This window comes from Ovis aries, chromosome 12 (assembly GCF_016772045.2).
Source record: "Ovis aries strain OAR_USU_Benz2616 breed Rambouillet chromosome 12, ARS-UI_Ramb_v3.0, whole genome shotgun sequence".
Classification (NCBI taxonomy): Eukaryota; Metazoa; Chordata; class Mammalia; order Artiodactyla; family Bovidae; genus Ovis; species Ovis aries.
The window spans coordinates 38,346,489-38,370,056 of record NC_056065.1 but is presented as its reverse complement, the minus strand read 5'-3'; the positions used below and the strand labels follow the sequence as shown (position 1 = coordinate 38,370,056).

At 41.3% G+C, this 23,568-nt stretch overlaps 1 protein-coding gene and 1 long non-coding RNA gene across 24 annotated transcripts in view; both read right to left on the bottom strand.

The window, feature by feature from the left end:
- Positions 1–4,473: 4,473 nt before the first annotated feature.
- Positions 4,474–11,855, bottom strand: LOC132657466 (uncharacterized). The gene is made up of 2 exons (XR_009595689.1): positions 11,613–11,855; positions 4,474–9,326 (listed from the first exon to the last, which is right to left on the bottom strand). It is a non-coding gene; the product is annotated as an uncharacterized LOC132657466 (long non-coding RNA).
- A 2,631-nt stretch (positions 11,856–14,486) lies between these two features.
- PRRC2C (proline rich coiled-coil 2C) overlaps positions 14,487–23,568 on the bottom strand; it is a 95,169-nt gene continuing 86,087 nt past the window's right edge. For 8 of the 23 annotated variants that reach the window (XM_027975598.3, XM_027975605.3, XM_042257222.2 and 5 more), the window contains 7 exons: positions 22,315–22,546; positions 21,967–22,089; positions 20,482–20,700; positions 20,055–20,158; positions 19,535–19,661; positions 18,453–18,689; positions 14,487–16,396 (listed from right to left, as the gene is read on the bottom strand). In XM_027975598.3, the coding sequence (XP_027831399.1) occupies positions 16,139–16,396; positions 18,453–18,689; positions 19,535–19,661; positions 20,055–20,158; positions 20,482–20,700; positions 21,967–22,089; positions 22,315–22,546 (1,300 nt within the window). In that variant the 3' untranslated portion in view covers positions 14,487–16,138. Of the gene's footprint in view, positions 16,397–16,856; positions 16,910–18,452; positions 18,690–19,534; positions 19,662–20,054; positions 20,159–20,481; positions 20,701–21,966; positions 22,090–22,314; positions 22,547–23,568 lie in introns of all 23 variants that reach the window. The other 15 variants (XM_027975608.3, XM_060396088.1, XM_060396087.1 and 12 more) reach the window with 7 other exon arrangements.

The following is a 23,568-nucleotide window of genomic DNA, read 5'->3' as shown; positions in this document are numbered from 1 at the left end:
GTGGGAGACCCGGGTTCGATCCCTGGGTCAGGAAGATCCCCTGGAGAAGGAAATGGCAACCCACTCCAGTATTCTTGCCTGGAGAATCCCATGGAGGGAGGAGCCTGGTGGGCTACAGTCCATGAGGTCGCAAAGAGTCGGACACGACTGAGCGACTTCACTTTCACTTTCAAAAACCTGGAAATTAGGGGAACTAATGGGATAAGTCCCAGAGCAGAAGACTGATGGGAGGCCAGCAGGGAGCAAAACCGGTGAATTCCTCCTTCCTCCACCTTTTTGTCCTTTTCAGGCCCTAAATGGATTGTATGATGCTCACCCTCCCTGGGAAAAGAGATTTACTTTAGTGAATCCACCAATTCAAATGCTAATCTCATCCAGAAACACCCACTCACAAACATACTCGGAAAGGTTTAATCTGGCCACCCCCTGGTCCAGTCAAGTTACATGAAATTGACCATCATAAAGTCACAACCTCCCCAGGGCTTTCTTTAGGGTTTATCTACTCATTCCTCTGGTGATCTTACCCAGCATCATGGTTTTAAATGCCACCTCTATGAAAAGGAGCAGTCTGGGCTGAGGATATAAATTTGAAGTATCTACCTGCAATGCAGGAGACCCAGGTTTGAACCCTGGGTTGGGAAGATCCCCAGGGAAAGGGAATAGCAACTCACTCCAGTATTCTTGCCTGGAAATTCCATGGACAGAGGAGCCTAGTGGGCTACAGTGCATGGAATCACAAAGAGTAGGACATGACTGAGTGATTAACACACACTCAAACCACCATATTTAAAATTGCAACTCACCTGGTGATTCCCCTGCCACTTCTATTATTACTCTTATTATTTTTAAATCTATAATTGGAGAAATATTGCTTTACAATGTTGTGTTGGTTTCTGCCATACAACAATGTGAATCAGCCATAGGCATACATATATCCAGGAGCCTTCCTTCCATCCCCACCCCATCCCACCCCTCTAGGCTGTCCCAGGGAACTGGGTTTAGCTTCCTGTGTTATACAGCAGCTTCCCACTAGCTATCTGTTTTACACATGGTAGTGTTTATGTTTCAATCCTACTCTCTCAATTCATCCCACCCTCTCCTTCCTCCACTGTGTCCACAAGTCTGTTTTCTACGTCTGCATGTCTATTCCTACCCTGCAAAAAGGTTCATCAGTACTATTTTTTTAGATTCCATATATATGCTTTAATATATGATGTTTGCTTTTCTCTTGCTGACTTACTTCACTCTATATAACAGGCTCTGGTTCATCCACCTCATTAGAACCGACTCAAATTTTTTCCTTTTTATGGCTGAGGAACATTCCATTGAGTATATGTACCACAACTTTGTTATCCATTCATCCATCAGTGAACATCGAAAATGCTTCCAGGTTCTGGTGATTGTAAATAGTCCTGCAATCAACACCGGGATACATGCATCTTTTTGAATTATGAGTGTCTCAGAGTATATGCCCAGTAGTAATTGCCCTTATTATTTTTAAATGTCTCTTCTATTATATTTATCATCTCCTAACATATAATTCCATTTATTTTTAAATACTTTTTTCTGTCTTCTCCAACTGGAACATAAATTCCATGGAGGCAGGTATTATTTTGTTCAATAATATGTCTCTAGAGGGAGAATGCTCAAACTACCGCACAATTGCACTCATCTCACATGCTAGTAAAGTAATGCTCAAAATTCTCCAAGCCAGGCTTCAGCAATACATGAACCGTGAACTTCCAGATGTTCAAGCTGGTTTTAGAAAAGGCAGAGGAACCAGAGATCAAATTGCCAACATCTGCTGGATCATGGAAAAAGCAAGAGAGTTCCAGAAAAACATCTATTTCTGCTTTATTGACTATGCCAAAGCCTTTGACTGTGTGGATCACAATAAACTGTGGAAAATTCTGACAGAGATGGGAATACCAGACCACCTGAACTGCCTCTGGAGAAACCTATATGCAGGTCAGGAAGCAACAGTTAGAACTGCACATGGAACAACAGACTGGTTCCAAATAGGAAAAGGAGTCTGTCAAGGCTGTATATTGTCACCCTGCTTGTGTAACTTCTATGCAGAGTACATCATGAGAAACGCTGGGCTGGAAGAAGCACAAGCTGGAATCAAGATTTCCAGGAGAAATATCAATAACCTCAGATATGCAGATGACACTACCTTTATGGCAGAAAGTGAAGAAGAACTAAAGAGCCTCTTGATGAAAGTGAAAGAGGAGAGTGGAAAAGTTGGCTTAAAGCTCAACATTCAGAAAACGAAGATCATGGCATCCACTTCATGGAAAATAGATGGGGAAACAGTGCCAGACTTTATTTTTGGGGGCTCCAAAATCACTGCAGATGGTGATTGCAGCCATGAAATTAAAAGATGCTTACTCCTTGGAAGGAAAGTTATGACCAACCTAGGTAGCATATTCAAAAGCAGAGACATTACTTTGCCAACAAAGGTCCATCTAGTCAAGGCTATGGTTTTTCCAGTGGTCATGCATGGATGTGAGAGTTGGACTGTGAAGAAGGCTGAGTGCTAAAGAATTGATGCTTTTGAACTGTGGTGTTGGAGAAGACTCTTGAGAGTCCCTTGGACTGCAAGGAGATCCAACCAGTGCATTCTAAAGGAGATCAGTCCTGGGTGTTCTTTGGAAGGAATGATGCTAAAGGTGAAACTCCAGTACTTTGGCCACCTGATGCAAAGAGTTGACTCATTGGAAAATACTCTGATGCTGGGAGGATTGGGGGCAGGAGGAGAAGGGGATGACAGAGGATGGGATGGCTGGATGGCATCATCGATCCGATGGACGTGAGTCTGAGTGAACTCCGGGAGATGGTGATGGGAGGCCTGGCGTGCTGCAATTCATGGGGCTACAAAGAGTTGGACACGACTGAGTGACTGGACTGAACTGAGAGCAGGGATCAGCTCACATAGTAGGTACTTGATATTTTTTGAACAAAGAAATAAACAGAAAAAAATATCCTGGAACTTGCTCAGAATAAACTGGAAATAAAGCTACCACAAAGGGTATCCCTTCCCACCCTTTCCCCTCCCTGATTCTACTCTTAACTGGCTGTGTGACCTTAGGCAAGTCACTTAATCCTTGTTCCAGAGCTAATAGAAATTTCTGTAATGATAGTCATGCTATCTTAACACCCAATATGGTAGCCACCAGTCACATGAAGCTATTGAACGCCTAAAATATGACTAGTGCAAGGAACTGAATTTTTTATTTTATGTAATTTTGATGAATTTATGTTTAAGTGGCCACGTGTGGCTAGAGGCTACCCTATTGGAGTGTCTACGTGTGTTCTCTCATGTTTACTGAGGATGAGGTGATGTGTGTTGAGTCCCCAGCTGGCAAGGACGAGTGCTCCAGGCACGCTCCCCCAACCCCATGCTGCTGCAGCAGCAGCAGACACAAGGGGAGGAAGCTGACTTCCACGTCAATAGCAGAGCCCTCTGACTAGGTGGGGAGGGGGACATGGGCACACTTACAAGGGTGGACTTGGAGACAGAACACCCACAGGGGCTCTATAAAGAAGTAAATGCAATAAAAGATGGCCTTGTTGGGACCCAGGGCAGTTTCCCCCAAAATGTGCCTCAATAGCATATGGATTATCTCGAATTAAAGTTATCTAAGGGGCCAGTGCAAGAGGAATACTCTGACCCTCCTTTCTGTCTGACCCTAAAAGCAGGAAATAAACCTCTCGTATAAAAGGACATCCTTATGGTCAGAGACAGAATTCAAGCTGAGGAGCCTATATAAACAAATCTTGGTGTTTTTTTTTTTTTTAAATTTACTACTCGGAGCCCAAACTCTGTTTAGATTCTTTAATTGAGCACCCAAAGCCTAAATTTATTTGTCCTGTCCACTCCTCACAAATGTATTGTTTCTTGGTCTAAAAACTATAAAACTTCCTGCTTTGGTCCCATTTCCATGACACCTTCATGCACATGAATCAAAATTTGTTTTTCTTTTTCCTGTTCATCTGTCTGGCATCAATTTTATTATTAATCCAGTCACCAAAACTCAAGAGGGATAGAGGAGGAAATTTCCTCCTCCCCAACAGCACCTGAGGACATTTCTCAGATGTGGACTTGGATGATCACCTCTTTGATGCTTTCAGACTCTTCACAAGAGCCCTTGGGAGTCCTTAGAGGTGATTTGGGGTGTCTTGAGCATGGGATCTGAGCAGTATTCTTCTCCTCCCTAACAAGGTCACTTTGCACTTGGCTGCTTTTCCAGGTAAGTGTCTTCTGTTAGAGTTTGAAGTTCACTTAAACCTCTGAGAAGCAAATTTAGAAAATGTTGTCCATAAATATGAAATATAGTCCAGTCCCAGCCCAGAAGACAGGACACAGCTACAAAAGAACATAAAACTATTGTGCCCCAGGCTGAGCTTTGAAAACCCAAACCCCTCAGAGTTCTCTGGAACTCAGATCTTTAAATTCACAGAGGCCTGGACTTTTCACTCATCCAAATTTATTAACAAACATTGGAGACCTGATATCGCTTTTTAAAAAATTCAAACACAACTGACTACCATAACTGTTCTCTAGCACAACAAAAATTGACTAGTGAATATGAACATCAGAGACTTGGCTTGAGACCAAAGATAAAGCGCACGAGGAAGGGTAAACAGTGTTCAGTGGTGGTTGAAGAAAACTAGGAAAGAATCAAGATTTGCCAAGACATTCTTCAAAGCCAACCCCAATGATTTCGCAGAAGCTGTTTTCTGTCAAAGTGCAGTTCAAAATGACCGATGTTTTAGGTGCTTAGGAAGTCTTCAGCTGGAGAGGGAGGTGGGGCTGGGGGTACTTTGGGGCTAGCTGCACTCGGAAGGGCTTGTCTGGATTCCGCATCTGAAGGTATTTCCCCAGCGTCATCACTTTGCTTGGTAAATCTTTCTTCTCTGGGAGGAAAGGCACACCGAATGTCATTTACATAAAACCGGGATTTTTAAAATGAAGGAAAAAAGAACACCCAGATCTCAGCCCTTAAAGAGAACATTCAGCATTTTAGATGACATCTTGCCTTACCTAAAATGACATACTCTCTATTTACACTTTGCGTGTCATTTCTTCTCAGAGAGAATTGAACCATCTCCTCTGGTCCCACGGAACCAACGTAGCTGGGGTTCACCCCTACCAGCCAGCTCTCTGTAGTTTCTCTAGGGTAGTAGGCTCTCTCTCTCAAGATTTTATTTGCATCTGGCCACCTGAGTTCGGTCCCTGGGTTGGGAAGATCCCCTGGAGGAGGAAATGTCAACCAACTCCTGGAGAATTCCATGGACGGAGGAGCCTGGCAGGCTACAGTCCATGAGGTCTCAAAGAGTCGGACATGACTGAATGACTTCCACTTGCATTCTCTGGCCAGTTCAGCCTAGCTCACTTCAGCTCTTCTTTCTGCCTAGATCCCATCCCACCTTGTATATACCCCTTCCCTGCCCCACACCCAGTCTGCTGGGTTCTCCTCCCCTTTTGCTGGAATGTACCATACAAATCCATTCTACTCAGGGCTGGGCAAACCCTGAATAGGGGTTTAGGACTAGCCAGTCAAGTGATTCAAGATTCAGATTTAACATTTCCGGGAGTACCTGCTATGGTCTAGGACTTGGAAATTAACTAGAAACTAACTACATTCAGATTCTCAGTGGCAGCTCACCCCTACTAGCTTTTTTTGTTGAGGACGCTGAGACAGGTGATTCACCCAGGTCATGTGGCCAGTAAAAGAAAGGACTGGAATCCAAACTCAGATCTCTCTTGACCACAAGCTCAGTGCTGCATCTCCCAGTCAGAGCTGATCCCTAATGTTGCTGAGGGGGGTGTGGGGTAATGGGGGAGGGGGTAACAGGGAAGGAAGCCAGGAGAGGCTGCAGAACTGTGAAACCTCTTTCTTCGTGAGTGGATGTTAAAGCGTAGTGACCACAACCCCCTGGAGACAATGCCCACTCTCATGGTCTAATTAGTCACGTCTGATTTGCCATGTAACCCCATCAGTAAAATGTAACACCTCCATGATAGGGCGTATTGCTAAGTTGTGTCTGACTCTTTGTGACCCCAGGGACCATAGCCCACCAGGCTCCTCTGTCCGTGGGATTTCCCAAGCAAGGATACTAGAGTGGGTTGCCATTTCCTTCTTCAGGGGATCTTCCCAACCCAGAGATTGAACCTGCATCTCCTGCTTGGCAGGTGGATTCTTTACCACTGAGTCTCCTGGGAAGCCCTTAACACTTCCATATCTATGATAACTAAGAAATTGCACATGATTTTTAAAATCAATTCACTAAAATCTTACATTCCAATAAACACTGAAGTCAAGAAGCACTGTGAACAAACTGGATGGAGGTCCCTATTTCAAATTTTTTATTTTTGGCCAAATTTTTCAGGTTTTATAAAATCATCATTTTAAAGCTCATACTATATCCATAGAACTCAAAAGTGTCAGCTCTGCTGATTGTTGTTTACTCAGGTTTGAATTATTAGAATTATTTCAACCCACGTTTCTTGGCAGAAATTTATGTTAGGCCACTTGTCTCTACTGAGGGTTACATTCGTTGAGACTAGATGCTATAACTTTAAAATCACAGAAACCACCCAGACAAACTGCAACTTGTTAGCATGTGCTGCCAGTGCGTGAAGCAGGGCAATAGAGCTGGACTTCCTCCAGCTTTTTATCTCCCATCGGGATAGTCTCCTGACACACAGTGAAGGTACAGCATCAAGTCAAGTCAAACATCAATTTCAAAAGAGCTCAGTTTTCATAGAAATTGGAGTCGTAATGTTTTTGTTATAAATCTTTATATATGAGATGTCTTGGGCATCCTACTGGATCTGGGGATTTCGGACCAGAGAGAAGACAGAACAGCCTACTGTGGACATTGTAGACTTGCCAGATTTAGCAAAGTAAAACATAGGATGACCAGGTAAATTTCAGATAAACAACTAATATTTTTTACTATATTTGATGTGTGTGCTCAGTTGAATCCAACTCTTTGTGACCCCATGGACTATATAGCCCAGCAGGCTCCTCTGTCTACGAGATTTCCCAGGCAAGAATACTGGAGTGGGTTGCCATTTCCTCCTCCAGGGGATCTTTCTAACCCAGGAATTGAATCTGTGTCTCCTCCATTGGCAGGAGGATTCTTACCACTGAGTCACCTGAGAGTTCCCCTCTTTTACTGTAAGTATATCACAAATCACACAGATTAACTTAGCCCAAAAAAACTCCTTCTGTTGTTCACCTAAAATTCAAATTTAACTAGGCATCCTGTATTTTATCCACTGACCATACCATCCGGGGAAGACATCAGATGGTGGACTTTTTGAGAATTCCAACATGCAGCTCAGGCAGCTAGCTACTTCAAGGCAGACCAACTCTCTTCTGCGGGCCAGACAACCTGCTGAGGTCTCCCCTATCTGAAGGTGTGCTAGCCGAGTCCTGAGCATCAGGCATAGAGTGGTGAAGGAGACAAATAGTTCTTGCCTTACAGGGAGCTGACCATCTACTTGGGAGAGAGAAAGAGCTTCCGGGAATCCAAGCTGTCCCCAAATCTTGCAGCAACATACATTTTTATACTGGGAGGGCACATCAAAACTTCAAAGTTGTTGTCAAAGTGATCCTCACCCCTCAGTCAAGAGCCACCGATCTGAAGTCCATCCCAGTACCCTTATCATTGTCTACTGAAGGACCACGTGACAAAGGTCTGCTTCCCACCAATGGTGACAAAGTGTTTTCTCATCCATAAAGTCTGCCCTGCTGCAATGGATGGGTGCCTTTACATAAACCTGAATCTAGAGGCAGTCCTTGGCCCTTGGTGGGCATCGGCATGTGTGTTCCATCCCAGCCCCCACCACAGATCCCAGGAGTACCTCCTGGTCATGGTGATCCTGCGCCTCATCACCTCGGAGGCCAGGTCTTTGTAGGGGAGGTTAATGCTGTAGCCTGTTGAGCCTTTCCCAGCCATGGCTTTGCACTCAGAGGGTTGAGATTCACCAGCACCTGAGAATCTAAAATGAAAGCACCAGCAAAGCTGCTTCAGGGGTCGAAATAGCTCAGTCTGGGTCCAGCATGGCAGGGTTTGCAGAGGACTCTCCCTGCCTGTTTTCTCAGTGGGTTCTCCCACAGCCCACCCCTCTTCCACTCCCTGCCCCACCCCTATCCTGAGGCAGATGTCTTCCCATTCCAATGCCTGCCCTGGGGAAGAGCCAGGTCTCCCCACAATTAGATACAGCCGGTATTATTACCCCAGTCTGGTGATATGGAAACCGAGGGCAGCTATGGCTCCCCCCCAGGGCACAGCTGAGGAAACAGAGTCCCAGAGAGGTAAACTGTCTTTCCCGGGGTTGCACAGCTGGGCCCTGTCCTGGCTGCTTCCCCTGTCGCGAGCACCACTCCCTCAACAGCCTTTCCCTCACAGGGCTGTTTGGCATCACTGAGGCACACAGAGCCCTCTTCCTGGAACACTTCTAAAGAACAGGAAGAGGGGGCTTCTCTGGTGACTCAGTGGCAAAGAATCTGCCTGCCAATGCAGGAGACATGGGTTTGATCCCTGATCTGGGAACATTCCACATACTGCGGTGCAACGAAGTTTGTGCACAAATACTGAAGCAGTCGACCCCTAGAGGCGGTGCTCCGCAACAAGAGAAGCCGCTGCAACGAGAAGCCCACACCCAGCTAGAGAGCAGCCCACCCAGCAACGAAGGCCTAGCACAGCCAGAAAAAAAGGGACATGGGGTGGACAAGGCTACTTGTTCAAAGGCACTGGAGGCTTGATATTGAGAAGGGAAACAGCAGCAGCGGGAGCTCTTAAGTCAGACACTGTGGGATATCCTTTTACAGTACCTCATTTGATAACCACAGTAACTGCAATATAAGTTATTGTGATCCCTACTGAAGCAATTGATGGGGAAACAGCAACAGAGAAGTAAGGCAGCCTTCCCGGGGCACAGAGCTACAGTCTGAACCTGAGGTCAGTCTGGCTTCAAAGACACCACTGCAGAGCCAGGCGACTCTCCAGTTCTGCCTCGGTGCCAAGCCATTTCCAAAGGAATGAGAAGTGAATCTCCATTCCTGGACACCCGGTCACACTCTTGAGGTGACATGGCTGTTCTCAGAAGAGGAGTTGCAAAGGCCTGAACTCACCAGCCTGACATTCCATCTGCAAAAGTCTGTTCTTAGGAGGAAGCCCAACAGACTCACCTTTGATGTCAGATCAGCTCAGGATATGACCCCTTCCATACATCAGCTCATGGTCTTTAAAGAAACACCCTTATTCTGCACAGACTCTGTTCCCACACATCAGTTACTCCACTGCCTCTGTGAAGGAAAAGGCCCAAACCAGCTCACTGCTGCCAACTGCCTCCTGGACCTTTTTAACCTCTTGTAGTCAATCTTTCTCGGCAGCTTGTGTTAGTCGATTGATTCACGCCCTTTGAAGGTAACAGCTGACAGGTGTTCCCTGTGACCTTGATGAGAAATCCCCAAAGATGTTGCAGGGAGGAGACAGGTTTTGAATGCAGAACAGGGGAAGGGACTTCAGCCACATGTGCAGTGAGGAAGCACAGAGGCCAGCAAGCATTACATCTCGACCTGTTACCTATTGACATTTAAAAAACTAATTCATGTCCTCCCCTCCTCCCAGCAGCATCATGATTGATTTCCCCTCCTTCCTGATGACTCAGCACTTTGAGGTGGTAGGTGCTTTGGCTTTCAAATAAAAGGGGTTGATTGATTTCATGACTCTCAATTTTGAGCCAAATGATATTGAGCAAGTAATTTTAGCTTTTATGAGGCTAGGTTTTTCTACCTGTAAAAGAGGGGAGTAATATTCATAGCAGCGCTATTCATAATATCCAAGACATGGAAGCAACCTAAAGGCCCACCGACAGGGGACGGATAAAGATGGGCGCGCACACACACACAATGGAATACTACTTAGCCACAGAGAATGAAATAATGCCATTTGCAGCAACCTGGATGGACATAGAGATGGCCACACTAAGTCAGAAAGACAAAGATAAATACCATATGATATCACTCTAATCTCAGATATGACACGAATGAACCCGTCTACAAAACAGACTCACAGACATAAGGAACAGACTGTGGTTGCCAAGGGTGAGGAGGATGGAGATCGAGGGGTCTGGAATTTGGGGTTAGCAGACACAAACCACTGTATAATATAAAGAATGGATAAACAATGAAGTCCTATTGTATAGCATATGAAACTATATTCAATATCCTCTGATAAAACATAATGGAAAAGAATATATATGTGTATAATTGAATCACTTCGCTGTATTGCAGAAATTAACACTATAAACCAAGTTACAATAAAGAAGCAATACTCTCTTCCAGGGGAGTTGTGAGGATTGAGAAAATATTTGTAAAAATCCCTAATTTAACCCTGTTTTGGTCTTAAGTATTTAAATGCATGTCTATATAAACATATTTGTATATATGTGTATGTGTGTGTATATATATATAAAACCCAGGATGAATATGAACATATATGCATACTGCCTCTCATGTACTACCATGAATGTAAGCTTTTTCTCACAAACCCTCACAAATTCCTCATAAATTTAATGACTACAGTTTCCCACTCACAAAATAGAACACGAGAATATGTATTCTCTGTAACATAATAGAAAAATGTACAACTATCAATATTATTACTAACTTTACAACAAGGGCACTGAAACTTCTCTTAGGCTCCCTTAGTTGTGTGGAACATAGACCAAGGGTATCTCTCAGCCTTGCAAATAGCTGAGAAGTGAAAAAGAAGGGGAATGCAGAGTTCCAAAGAATAGTAAGGAGAAATAAGAAAGCCTCAAGTGAACAATGCAGAGAAATAGAGGAAAACAATGGAATGGGAAAGACTACAGAGCTTTTCAAGAAAATTAGATACCGAGGGAACATTTCTTGCAAAGATGGGCGCAATAAATCACAGAAATGGCAAGGACCTAACAGAAGAGAGTAAGAAGAGATGGAAAGAATATACAGAATTGTACAAAAAAGGTCTTAATGACCTGGATAAGCATGATGGTGTGATCACTCACCTAGAGCGTGTGGAGTGTGAAGTCCACACACACACTTCCTGGAGTGTGAAGGCAAGCAGGCCCTAGGAAACATTACTATGACCAAAGCTAGTAGAGGTGATGAAAATCCAGCTGAGCTATTTCAAATTCTAAAAGATGATGTTGTTAAAGTTCTTCACTCAATATGCCAGCAAATTTGGAAAACTCAGCAATGGCCACAAGACTGAGGTCAGTTTTCATTCCAGTGCCAAAGAAAGGCAATGCGAAAGAATGTTCAAACTACCCCACAATCGCACTCATCTCACACACTAGCAAAGTAATGCTCAAAATTCTCCAAGCTAGGCTTCAACAGTATGTGAACTGAGACCTTCCAGATGTTCACGCTGGATTTAGAAAAGGCAGAGAAACTAGAGATCAAATTGCCAACACCTGTTGGATCACACAAAAAGCAAGAAAATTCCAGAAAAACATCTGCTTCATTGACTACCCTAAAGCCTTTGTGTGAATCACAACAAACTGGAAAGTTCTTAAAGAGATGGGAATATCAGATCACGTTACTTACCTCCTGAGAAAATTGTATGCAGGTCAAGAAGCAACAGTTAGAACTGAGCATGGAACAGACTGGTTCAAATTTGGGAAAGGAGTACTTCAAGGCTGTATATTGTCACCCTGCTTATTTAACTTAAATGCAGAGAAAGTGAAAGTGAAGTTGCTCAGTCGTGTCCGACTCTTTGCGACCCCATGGACTGTAGCCTACCAGGCTCCTCTGTCCATGGAATTTCCCAGGCAATAGTACTGGAGTGGATTGCCATTTCCTTCTCCAGCGGATCTTCCCCATCCAGGGATCGAACCCAGGTCTCCTGCATTGTAGACAGACGCTTTACCATCTGAGCCACCGGGGAAGTCACCATGCAAAATGTCTGGCTGGCTGAAGTGCAAACTGGAATCAAGACTGCTGGGAGAAATATCAACAACCTCAGATATGCAGATCAGTTCAGTCATGGCTCTCTTTGCGACCCCATGGACTGCAGCACACCAGTCTTCCCTGTCCATCACCAACTCTTGGAACTTGCTCAAACTCATGTCCATCCAGTCGGTGATGCCATCCAACCATCTCATCCTCTATCGTCCCCTTCTCCTACTGCCTTTAATCTTTCCCAGCATTAGGGTCTTTTCCAATTAATCAGTTCTTCACGTCAGGTGGCCAAAATATTGCAGATACTATCCTAATGGCAGAAAGTGAAGAGGAATTCAAGACCCTCTGGATGAAGGTGAAAGAGGAAGAGTGAAAAAGCTGGCTTAAAACTCAACATTCAAAAAATGAAGGTCATGGCATCTGGTCCCATCACTTCATGGCAAATAAATGGGGGAAAAATGGCAACAGTGGCAGACTTTATTTTCCTGGGCTCACAAAATCACTGCAGATGGTGACTGCAGCCATGAAATTAAAAGACGCTTGCTTCTTGGAAGCAAAGCTATGATAAACCTAGATAGTGTATTAAAAAGCAGAGACATCACTTTGCCAACAAAGATCCTATAGTCAAAGCTATGGTTTTTCCAGCAGTCTTGTATGGACTTGAGTTGGACCATAAAGAAGGCTGAGCACCGAATTGATGCTTTCTAACTGTGGTGCTTGAGTCCCTTGGACAGCAAGGACATCAAACTAGTCAATACTAGAGGAGATCAGTCCTGAATATTCATTGAAAGGATTGATGATGACGCTCCAATAACTTTCACCACCTGATGGGAAGAGCTAACTCACTGGGAAAGATCCTGAGCTGACAAAGATTGAAGACAGATGTGGGAGACAAGAGGATGAGACGGTTGGATGGCATCATCAACTCAATGAATAGGAGTTTGAGCAACTCCAAGGACAGTGAAGTCTAGCATGCTGTGGTGCATATGGTCACAGAGTTGGACATGACTGACTGACTGAACAACACTACCAAGACTAAGTTATAAAAAGATTGTGACTTCTGCCTTGGGTGCTTTTTTGGGATATTCCTGGAATACACAGGAGTACCCATGTGCCTTTCCCTATGGTTAAGAAAGTGATTGCTTTGTGTGGGAGGCCTACTTAGCCATTCTATTCTCCCTAATTTTACCTCAATGTACCTTTGGCAGGAAGGTTAAAAAAAAAAAAAAAAAAAAAAGCATCACCTGAACCACGTCATTCTGGGCTGCTGAGGAAGAAAAGTCGGTAGTATCTATGAATAGTTGTTTTCCCCCCCGAGATTTGAAATTGAACACCCCCTATTGGCAAGGGCTTCCCAGGTGGTTTAAGTGGTATAAAGAACACGCTTGCCAATGCAGGAGACTTGGAAAGTGGTTTTGATTCCTGGGCTGTGAAAATCCCCTGGAGTAGGAAACGGCAACTCACTCCAGTATTCTTGCCCTGAGAATCCCCTGGACAGGGGATCCTAGTAGGCTACAGTTCCCATGAGGTTGGACACAACTGAGCACATCTCTTGGCAAAAAAGAGAAAGAATACATTGATCCATCCTTTTTCTGTCCCTCTACATCTTCCTTGAACCTAGGACTTTCTCATCTGGAATCTCAAGCCTGATTAATGAAACTTCCTTCCTTTAATTCTCCACTGAATACTGATGCATTTGGGAGCTCCCTTTTCATTTCAGATGAATAAATTGTTGACTTTGCTTTTTTTGCTCAGCAACCAGTTAAGACCAAAATTTACATATAAATCCACTTATTAGCTAGCATGTCAATAAATCAATTAGTATTACCCAAATAATTTTAGGTTTTAATCATACAATCAAGTTAAGCAGTAGGGTCATATTTAGGCAGGGGGAAGACAGAGTGAAGGAAAATGGTCCCAGGAAATAGAGGTCAGGTATCAGTGATGGCAACCTGCAAGACTTCGAGCCACCACTGTATTATACTCAGGTAAGAGCTGTCTTCTTCATTCCCAGCACCTGACACATATATGTACTTGTTCAATTGACTAAATTATATCAAAGCCTCATCTCTTGCTTAAACTCTAGTTCAGGTAAAATATCCTTCTCCTTTGATATTTCTCTGTCCAGGAAAATGTGTGTGCTTTTGACAATAATTCTTTGGAGTAATTCTATGTTGGAACATGGAGTAAATTAGTGAGCCTTACCCAAGCTTTACTAAGATTTATTTTGGGTCCTTCCATTTCTAGCCAGAAGAATGGTGATTCTATTGTCTACATTCAGCGGTTTACAACACCAAGAAAGACAACTCTCCTCTTCCCTGACAGACTGTTTTCAAATGAACATGGCTACCTTGAGAACAGGGGCCATAAATACTATCCTCAAAAGACAGTCTTATTTGGACTGAGTAAGCTTTATAGTTCTTCAAAGTCAGAAATCGAGTTCTGGGGTGGTATTTTTTCCCCCTAGAGCATTATGTACTCTTACTTCAGATTTTAGGAATTGATAGGAAGCTCCAAGACTCATTATTTAGAGAATACTTTATTAGTTTCTGTAATCAAACCCATGTAGATAAGACCTTACATATTTAATACAGTGTGTTACCCCTGTACAAATGGAAAAAATTATGTTTAACGTTTCTAGACCAATATGGCTGTTAATTTCTGTACAATGCCAACCCAACACGGTACAACTGGGATACTTTTTCCAAAGTTGACAGCACAGCTAAAGTTTCCAAAAATTCAAATTATATATATATATGTATATATATATAGATTTATTTATTTATATAAAAAGACCAATAGCAGTATGTTATGCATCAATAGCAGCAACAGCTTTTCCAAGTTCTGCAGTCATCTGAACAAAATTATAGAGACATCCAGCACACTCCATTAAAAAAAAAAAAGTAAAAAAACAAAACCTCAGAAAACAGCAAAGTTCTGTTACTGTTGTGGTACCTGGCACCATTTTTTTTTTTAATTACATTTCTCAATCATCATCTGGAAAGAAAACATTCTAGAATAACGTCATTAAAAACAGATCTGATAAAGCACGGTCACTACTACATATCATAGAGCAGGTACAAGATATTTTACATTCACAGAGGTATGATACAGTACTGTCCTACATCTAGAATGCTAGAGGATATAATTAAAAAGGCATTATTTGAGACTTGATTCTACTTTTCCAGCAGAGGGCCCAAAGGATGGTTATGACACAGCTCTGGTACAGAAATGCACCTTCTTAGATAGGATTTCCTTTCTTTATTGGCATAGTTCTAGGTACTGCTCTTCATGAACATCAGCTAAAAACCGTTTAAAAAAATAAACAAAAACCAACCATTGGATTCATACAAAGATGACTGAAGAGAGGCAAGCAGGACTCAACCTAAGTAGCATTTAACCAACTCCATCATGTCTGAATGGTTAAGAACTTCATGGAAGAAAGGAGATGCCAAGTAGCACTTCAAAGCTTTGGGCCACAACCAAAACACAGCATCATTTCAAACAGAAGCAGTAGCCAAACACTGCCCACTTGGATATGTTCAAGGATGTGACATCAGTATTTCATCATCTGCTCACTCATCCAGGAAGAAGGGGAGATCAGTTACTGTACTTTGATTGTGTTCAACTCAATCACCATGTTACAAAAATAGCAAGCTGCCATAATAAAAAATAAGGCTCCTCTATCCAGCACCAGTTGTCTTCTGTTCTTCACCACCAAGCCCATAAATGCTATAACCATATTCCAAGAACATGAGGGAAACCACATCTGATGTCTTAGCTGGGACCATCACATTGTTCAGGCCGAGTTATCCCTCTGCGGTGTTATTTCCCTCCTATTTCTGGTGTGTCATCTAACCATAAGGGTTTTAGTTCTACATTATATGCACTCAAGGAATGTGTGCACGTATTCATGTACAAATTCTGGCTGAAGATGCATGGCTGTCAACAGAGTGCATGTTATACAGTAGGTGCAAGCTGGCAAAGCCTCATTTTACTGGTGCAGCAGCTCTGTGTCAGTGTAAATTGCTCCTATGTCCCTTGTGCACCTCCAAGCTCTGGACAGGATAATGTCAGAGGCCACTTTACCCCTTTGGCTGACGGCATTGTCTAACTTCATTCTCCCTCTTTCCCCTCTCCCTTCCCCTACCCTCTGCAATAACCCACAGACTTTAAGATTTTGTTTCTTCGGTTTTGATCGCCTGAGGTTTGATTGGTCCAGTTCTAATAGGTTTGGTGGCTATGGTGGGTGCAGGGGGTGGCTTTTCTTCTACTTTTTCCTGACAGACACCAGGAGGGTCGGTCAGGGTTTCAGGAGGTTTACTTGAGTCACTGTCCACTTTCTGGGCTTTGCCTCCTATCTGTTTGTTCTGTTGCTGTTCAGAGAAGAACCGTTGCGTGGACTGAAGAACCTCTGCTCTCTGCTTTGCCTTAAAAAATGAGAAACAACAACTGAAAATGCTGCAGTATAACCAAAGCCTGTCAATCAATCTCAGTTCAAATTTTTTTACCAATCACAAATCAGTTTTCCCCACGTTGGTTTGGCCCCAAAGTACCTCATTGATCTGTCAGCTTTTAATGGATAGATTTCTTCCTATTTTTGAAAACATTCCATGTGATTCAAAACAAAACAAAACAAAACAAAACAAAAACTGAAAAGAATAGGACCACCTCCCACCATCTTTCCAAAGTTTGCCCTTGTAAAAAAATAATAAAATATAAATTTCTGTTGGTTTGTATCTTTTCTGTAAAAAACTTATTGATATCAAATTTTATTTAGGGAGTCTGCTTGCAAATTTGAAAACATATAAATGTAATACTTAAAACTTCTATTTATCAATATGTGGTCTACAATAAAATGAAAAGGAAGCACTTATATTGTGGCATTACCAACACCTAGGACCAAATGTCTTGTGGCTGAGTCCTCTTCCCACAGCTCTCTTCTGCAGGGGAAGAGCATCAGAAATTAGTAACTACAACTTCACTTGATCACTAAGTTCTGATAGCTCCTACCACATTCTGAGCTGGTAAAATAATTTCCTAGTTTTATTGACGCTGTGCCCCCAAAGAATATACTTACGTCAATCTGTAAATTATACCACCATAATATACACAATTAAGACTAAAGTTTCTACACTTCTTGCATATAACAAAAGCTCTTCATGTTCTACAGGTAGCCTGTACTATTCAAAGATCTGAAGCAATTTTATGACATCTGTATCCTTTTCCACCCCATTATTAAGCTCTAATGTAATTTCCAACATGCGGATGTAGGAAAATCAAGTGGCAAGGAGGCAATAGAACTGGAAACCAAGGCCAAATGGTTTCCACAGATTTCTACACATATAGTATTTTTAATAGTTACAAATGGATGGAGATTCTAGGTATGCACCATTAATAAAAGTAGATAACATTCAACAAGTGTTTCACTGCAGGGCAATCTTTAAATTCAGGATCACAAAACAAGGGACATCAACCCAGGAAGAAACTTTACTGAATCAACTGAATTTTCTAACAGGATTGTCCTAAACATATTTCTAATTCAGAGTAAAGTGTGACTATGGACATTTCCCATTTGAAAGCAGTAAGCTTTTTTTTTGTTCTCATCTAGCCTGATACATATATAGTGACAAAATTGGCAGGAGTACTAAGACTTCAAAAGTCAAGTCGAAGTAAATATAGAAACAGAAACAAATTATTCAGCTAGCTGTCCTGGCAGACAGGTTAAGTTTAAGCTGCAAGGACTGTCCCCACACAGACTCCTCAAGGCACCCTTCTGCGTTTAGCAAACCTCATGTTTATCAGTGCCTTTTATCATGAAGGATCCCAAAGTGCTTTTTGAATTCTTCATCTACAACTACACAATCAGTTGTGGAATACAGATGCCTCAGACGGCAGGCAAAAAAAAAAAAAGATATGAAACCAGTTTGAGAAGAAAACTATACTTGAATGCTTGGATGACTCATGAAGGAAGAAAAATCAAGATAACATGCCTTACCCATTCCAGAGTTTTCACATAACAATGATTTATATCTTGGGATGGGGGTGGGGGTGGGAAGGGAAGAATAAACAAAAAGAAAGAAAATGGGGAAGCCTGTAATAATTCATATTAATTATTTGCTCTTCCCAAAAAATAAAGCAGCTAAACTCAGATCTCAAACATTTATTCTATAAACAATTCATTTGGCCACAGAGTTTAAAATGTTAACTTGCTTGCTGACTATAGTTGCAAAAAACAAGAAACAAACCAAAAAACAAAAACATAAAAAGAAAAGTGTGTGTGTGTGTATGTGTGTGTGGGGTGGGGGGAGTAGGAAGAAAAAAAATTAAATTAAAAAAAGGAGGTGGGGATGAACAAAAGTAGTTAGTCTGGTTAAGTCTGCTAAGACAATGAATGCCTGGATATGCAGTTATGGGTCCAGAGGCATCTTAAGACATGGTTCAGAGACAGATTTGTGCTCTGTTGGCTGTTAACACTGTACTAACCTTCATGTCTTGTTCAGCCTTCAACGCAGCCTGGGCCTGATTACCTCTGACTCCAGATAGTGATCCACAAGGACCCCTGGCTACATGTGGCAAACGAGCATGGCTCATGAGGCCTGTGGTCAGCGGAGGAGGCATCTGACTGGCCAGTGCCATTGGTGGCCTCTGAACAGGCGCTGGGAAGGTGTTAGTATGTGGGGCTCTTACCAATGGAGGGACCAGGTTAGGTTGAGAGAGAATCTGAGTGAAAAAAACAAAACATACAACATTGAACTGTTACAAAAAAAAAATTGCCAACTAGGCTAGGTTGGCTTATCCCAGAGTAAATCTGTGCCCATTCTGCCAGCGAAAGGAAGTGTATGGGTTTGTGCCATTCTATTACAGGACCAAGAAGAAACATTCTCCATGCTTGGAGAATCTGACAAAAATTAGGCAAAGCATGCTATGGCACTTCAGCTGGTTCTAGCATTTCAGCTACAAATTCTGAAGGGGAAATAGAAAAGCTATTAAATAGGATATCTTTTAAAAAAGATACAACTGCAGAAAAGGCACATATACCAAATATAATCTGAAGATAAATGAAAATAGTACTGATCAACAAATATATGAGAGTTCTTATCAACTTTAGTTAGTCCTTCCAAATGATTAGCGAAGGGAAGAGAAGCCAACATGTTTACACATACATTAGAATGTCTTTTAGAATTTCTGTATCAATTGCATATAGTTGCCTATAGAAAACAAAAACCAAACCCCCCTCCCCAACTTTAAAACTAGAAAATGTTAAGCACTGGGACCCTTCTCTGAAAAGTCAGCTTCTTCAAAAGATAAAAGGTTTGGGACGGAAACAAATTTTTAGAGCTGTGTGGGGAATCTTCTAACTATATTTCAATTGTCTGCTTTAGAACTATATGGTTACTACTTGTGTCTAGCTAACAACTGTACAGAATATATTTGAATGTCATAAATTTACTAAAAACTGTTTCTAAACTGGTTATAATATGGCAGGATTATAAAGTCAGAGAATTAGCCAGATTAGCAATCACTTGCAAGTAAGAAATATTCATTTCTCATTTATATCTGCCCACCTGGGGTGCAAACTGTGTAGGAAATGGCTGTGTCATTCTCACAGTGGCAGGGGCTGACTGGAACTGCTTCTGATAGACAATGCTGTTCATTTTGCTGGACTGGCTGTTCGGACTTGTGGAAGTAGCCCTTGGAAAGAAGCCATCACTGGTCAGTAACAGTAGTGCCACGTAAGTAATGCTGTTAGATTTTTAGAAACATTGCTTTTGGCAGATTCATCATACTTGGTAGTTGATGAAAATTTACTGGAGTTATCAAACATTATGCTGGGAATGGGAGTGCAGATGTGAGAAAGCATACTAGCTTGATTTTCCCAGGGTTAAATTTTTTTCCCCCTTAAAACAGAGTATAACAAATACATTCCTTATTATAATTAAGCTTAAATAATAGCTTAACACTGTGGGTAAAACTATGAGAATGTCTTATGCTTATTATAGGAAAAGTGACATATTAAGTATCTAACAGAAACATGGTACTCAGTTATTTGGAAATTCTATAAGCAAATTTAAATGCCCATTTTACCGGAAAGGACTAGATGTTGGTGTGGTGCTTCTGCCACTGATTGGAGGAGTGCCTGGCTTTATATCAATGCCACTTCCGAAGGCTTTTAGTTCCATTTCAGACATCTGAGGAAGAGCATAAAGTAAACTTAACATTTTTGCAATTCCATAAATTAAAGTGCTGTGTTTAGTATTTTATCTATAATTTCATCTGGCACAGAGCAAAGAACCTTAGAATAAGATTTTATGATTTCTTTGTTATAAGGTAAAATCACAGGGCCTAAACACATTAATAGTGAGTGGATTAAAAAATAAGTATACTGAGCCTGACATTTTTTGAGGAGTGGAAGAAGCTGATGGACTTGATTCTTATAGACTATACAGATACATAAATCTAAACTCATGGCCTTAAATTCTCAAAGAAACTGCATACATTTCTCTTCACTTACTTTTCCTGTGGTTGCGATCATGCTATGCTGTGTTCCAGCAGGGATCAATCCCCTGAAAGGCTGGCTTACTTGTGCAGTACGACTCATGCTCTGGGCCTGTGCTTGTGGGGCAGTATGCTGTAATGGGGGCTGAAGAGTCTGAGGCAGAGCAATTAAAGGCTGCCCCGTAGATCCAAAATTAGGCAAAGAAAGCTGGGATGCTGGTAAAGGTACTGTAACCTAGAAAATAAGCAAACAGAAACTGCAGCAATTTGCTTATCTGTTGTATGTATATCCCTTTAACTATATACATGACTCTTCAAATACTTTTGAGTAAGATTTTAAACAGAATACTTCAATCTATTAATATATTTCACATGTAAATATCTTGATTAGTGACCACCTCCATTCTTTTATTAAATGTGCAACAATAAAACAGATTAGCAGTAGAGAAACTCTGTATGAAATAATTATGACTGTCTTTGAATCCACAATACATCTTAATAACCCCAGAATACAATAAAATCATGAACATACACTTTAAGAAAGTAGTTAGAACTTTCATTTTTACAATAGACATTTTTTATATTACTTTAAGGTGTGGTCAAATGAGCTTTGACAAAAAAAAAATCCTTCTGGTGTCATACAAATAGTATTGAATTTGAATGTCAATACGGTATTATTTTCTCAACTTCCCCCCTAAAATACCACCAAAAATAGCTCTGAGAAAATGACTAGTGGTCTGCCTCTCTCCTCCAGCCCTCCACCAGCTTTTTAAAGAGTAAGGTGATTTATGAGACTGTCAGAAGACAGTTTCATAAACATACACATTTCACTGAAAATTATTATTACATTCATATACTTAAGAAATGTCTTTGTTATTTTTACTCTATCATACTCTGCTACACAGTCCTATGTATTATATTAACTGGTGTGGGTGGTCTTCAGGGTCTTCTTTCACCTCTAGCATGGATGGGTAACACATTTATCACACTTACATGTAACTGCATGTCCTGGACAATGGTTTTCAAATCTTTAGACTTGTGGAATCTTTTGTTAAAATAATTGATTATAGAAAAATCCATTTTAGGGACTTCTCTGGTGAACCAGTGGCTAAGACTCCACATCCCCAATGCAGGGGGCCTAGGTTTGACACCTGGTCAGGGAACTAGATCTTACATGCCAAACTACAGATCGTGTATGCCACAAAAAAGACCTTGTGTGCCGCAACTGATACAAAATAAATATTAATAAATAAATAAAAAGAAGTCCCCTTTAAAAAGAGGTAAAGAGCATCACTGATTTTATGGGGAATGGGGGTGAGAAGAGGGGTGGTGTAAGACTGAAACATGTCCCACTACCAGTGGACCCGAGAGAATTCCTAAATTCCTCAGAAAAAAAGCCTGAGGCCACTGGACCATCTCCCCATCTTGGTTCTATTTTAATCCCCCAACAACAACAAAAGCAATAGCGACAACAATAATAAAGAAAATTGAGGAAATTTACCATGCCATAGTTTACCTGCTGGAGAGCACTTGGTGATTGGGCAGTGTTATAAAAATTTGTCTGACCAGGCTGTTGTACTTGTCCAGAATAAAGATTTGAAGCCTGGGTAAGATTCGCTCTAGCCTAGAAAATATTTTGTAAGAAGTAAGATTGAAATACTTTCCAATTCAGATATCAAAATGTTATGACTTCAAAGTAATCTCAATGAATCTTATTAGCATTAGACAGAAAGGAAGATCTTATTTTTTCATTGTGTGTTTTAACATTTTTTTCCTTTCAAAATTATTTCTTAAATAATGTGCTGAATAGGAATACAAATACAGTGCGTGATTCTAGCTCTTGCCTTACCTGGAGAAGATGCGTATCGATCAGTTGAGAACCTCCTAGTCCTGATGCCTGACCCAGCTGATGTTCATACAATATGGGAATAGGTTGAGTATTTGAAGTTTGTTGGAAGGCAAGACCTGACTGTGCTTTGGCGAGTTCCTGGTGTTGGACAGCTGGAAAGTTGTGGATGGCAGTACCAGAAAGGACCATAGATGGCTGGGACAGACTGCTTTGCATAAAGGCTGGCTGAGATCTACAGAAATGTTACAGAGAAAGGCATGTTTTAATCTGGACTCTTAAGAATGACTATCTCAAATGACCAAATACTCTACTTAGCATAACTAAAGAGGTAGAGAATACAGACAGTGTCTAAAGCACTTGTTTCAAGATTTACTGAGCCCTATATACAGCAAAGCTCTGCACGTTAAACTTCTGGGAAAAGGCTTATTATTACTCTTGCTGAGAAAATGCTAAAGATTTTCTTCTCTTTAACAATGAGAATAATTCTATTTTCCTGTGTTCATTAGCAAGCTCAGAACCAAATCTGTTGTTTTTCTCTTTGGTATTACCAGTCTATTCGAATTTATAGCACCAAGAGTTCTGATTTTTAATATCTGTATTTCATTACAGTAATATATACATAGTATACATATATAAACACGTAGTACATATATTTCAAGACCTCTATGGAATAAAGCAGATAGTAGTTAACAACAGAAGCACCCACAAAATTCTGTTCCATTAACTGAAGCATAACGGCCTCACAACATTACGCTAGTCTCAGGCGTACAGTGTAATGATTTGGTATTCATACATATGCAAAATAACCACCACAATGAGTCTAGTTAACATCAGTCACTACACATAGTTACACCTTTTTTTTCCTTGTGATGAGAAACTTTTTAAGATCTATTCTCTTAGCAATGTTCAAATATGCTAAACAGTATTATGGTCAAAGGGTATATGACTCCCTTATAAAGGGGATGTAATGTACAACATAGTGACTATAGTTAATAATACTGTATTGCATATTTGAAGGGTTTTTAAAAACACACAACGCTGAAATCTAACCCTAGACTGCCCTATTATTTCTGGGATGGAGGCAGGAACAAAACCCATTAAGCAGGAACACCTTTCTAGGGACACAACTAACTTTTACAACATCTACTTATAATGCTTCAAACATAAAATGAGAAAACATCAGGATACAGTTAAAACTACCCCATCCCGGCAGAAATTAATTCCAACGATTCCCTGTTAATAAATACTACGCTA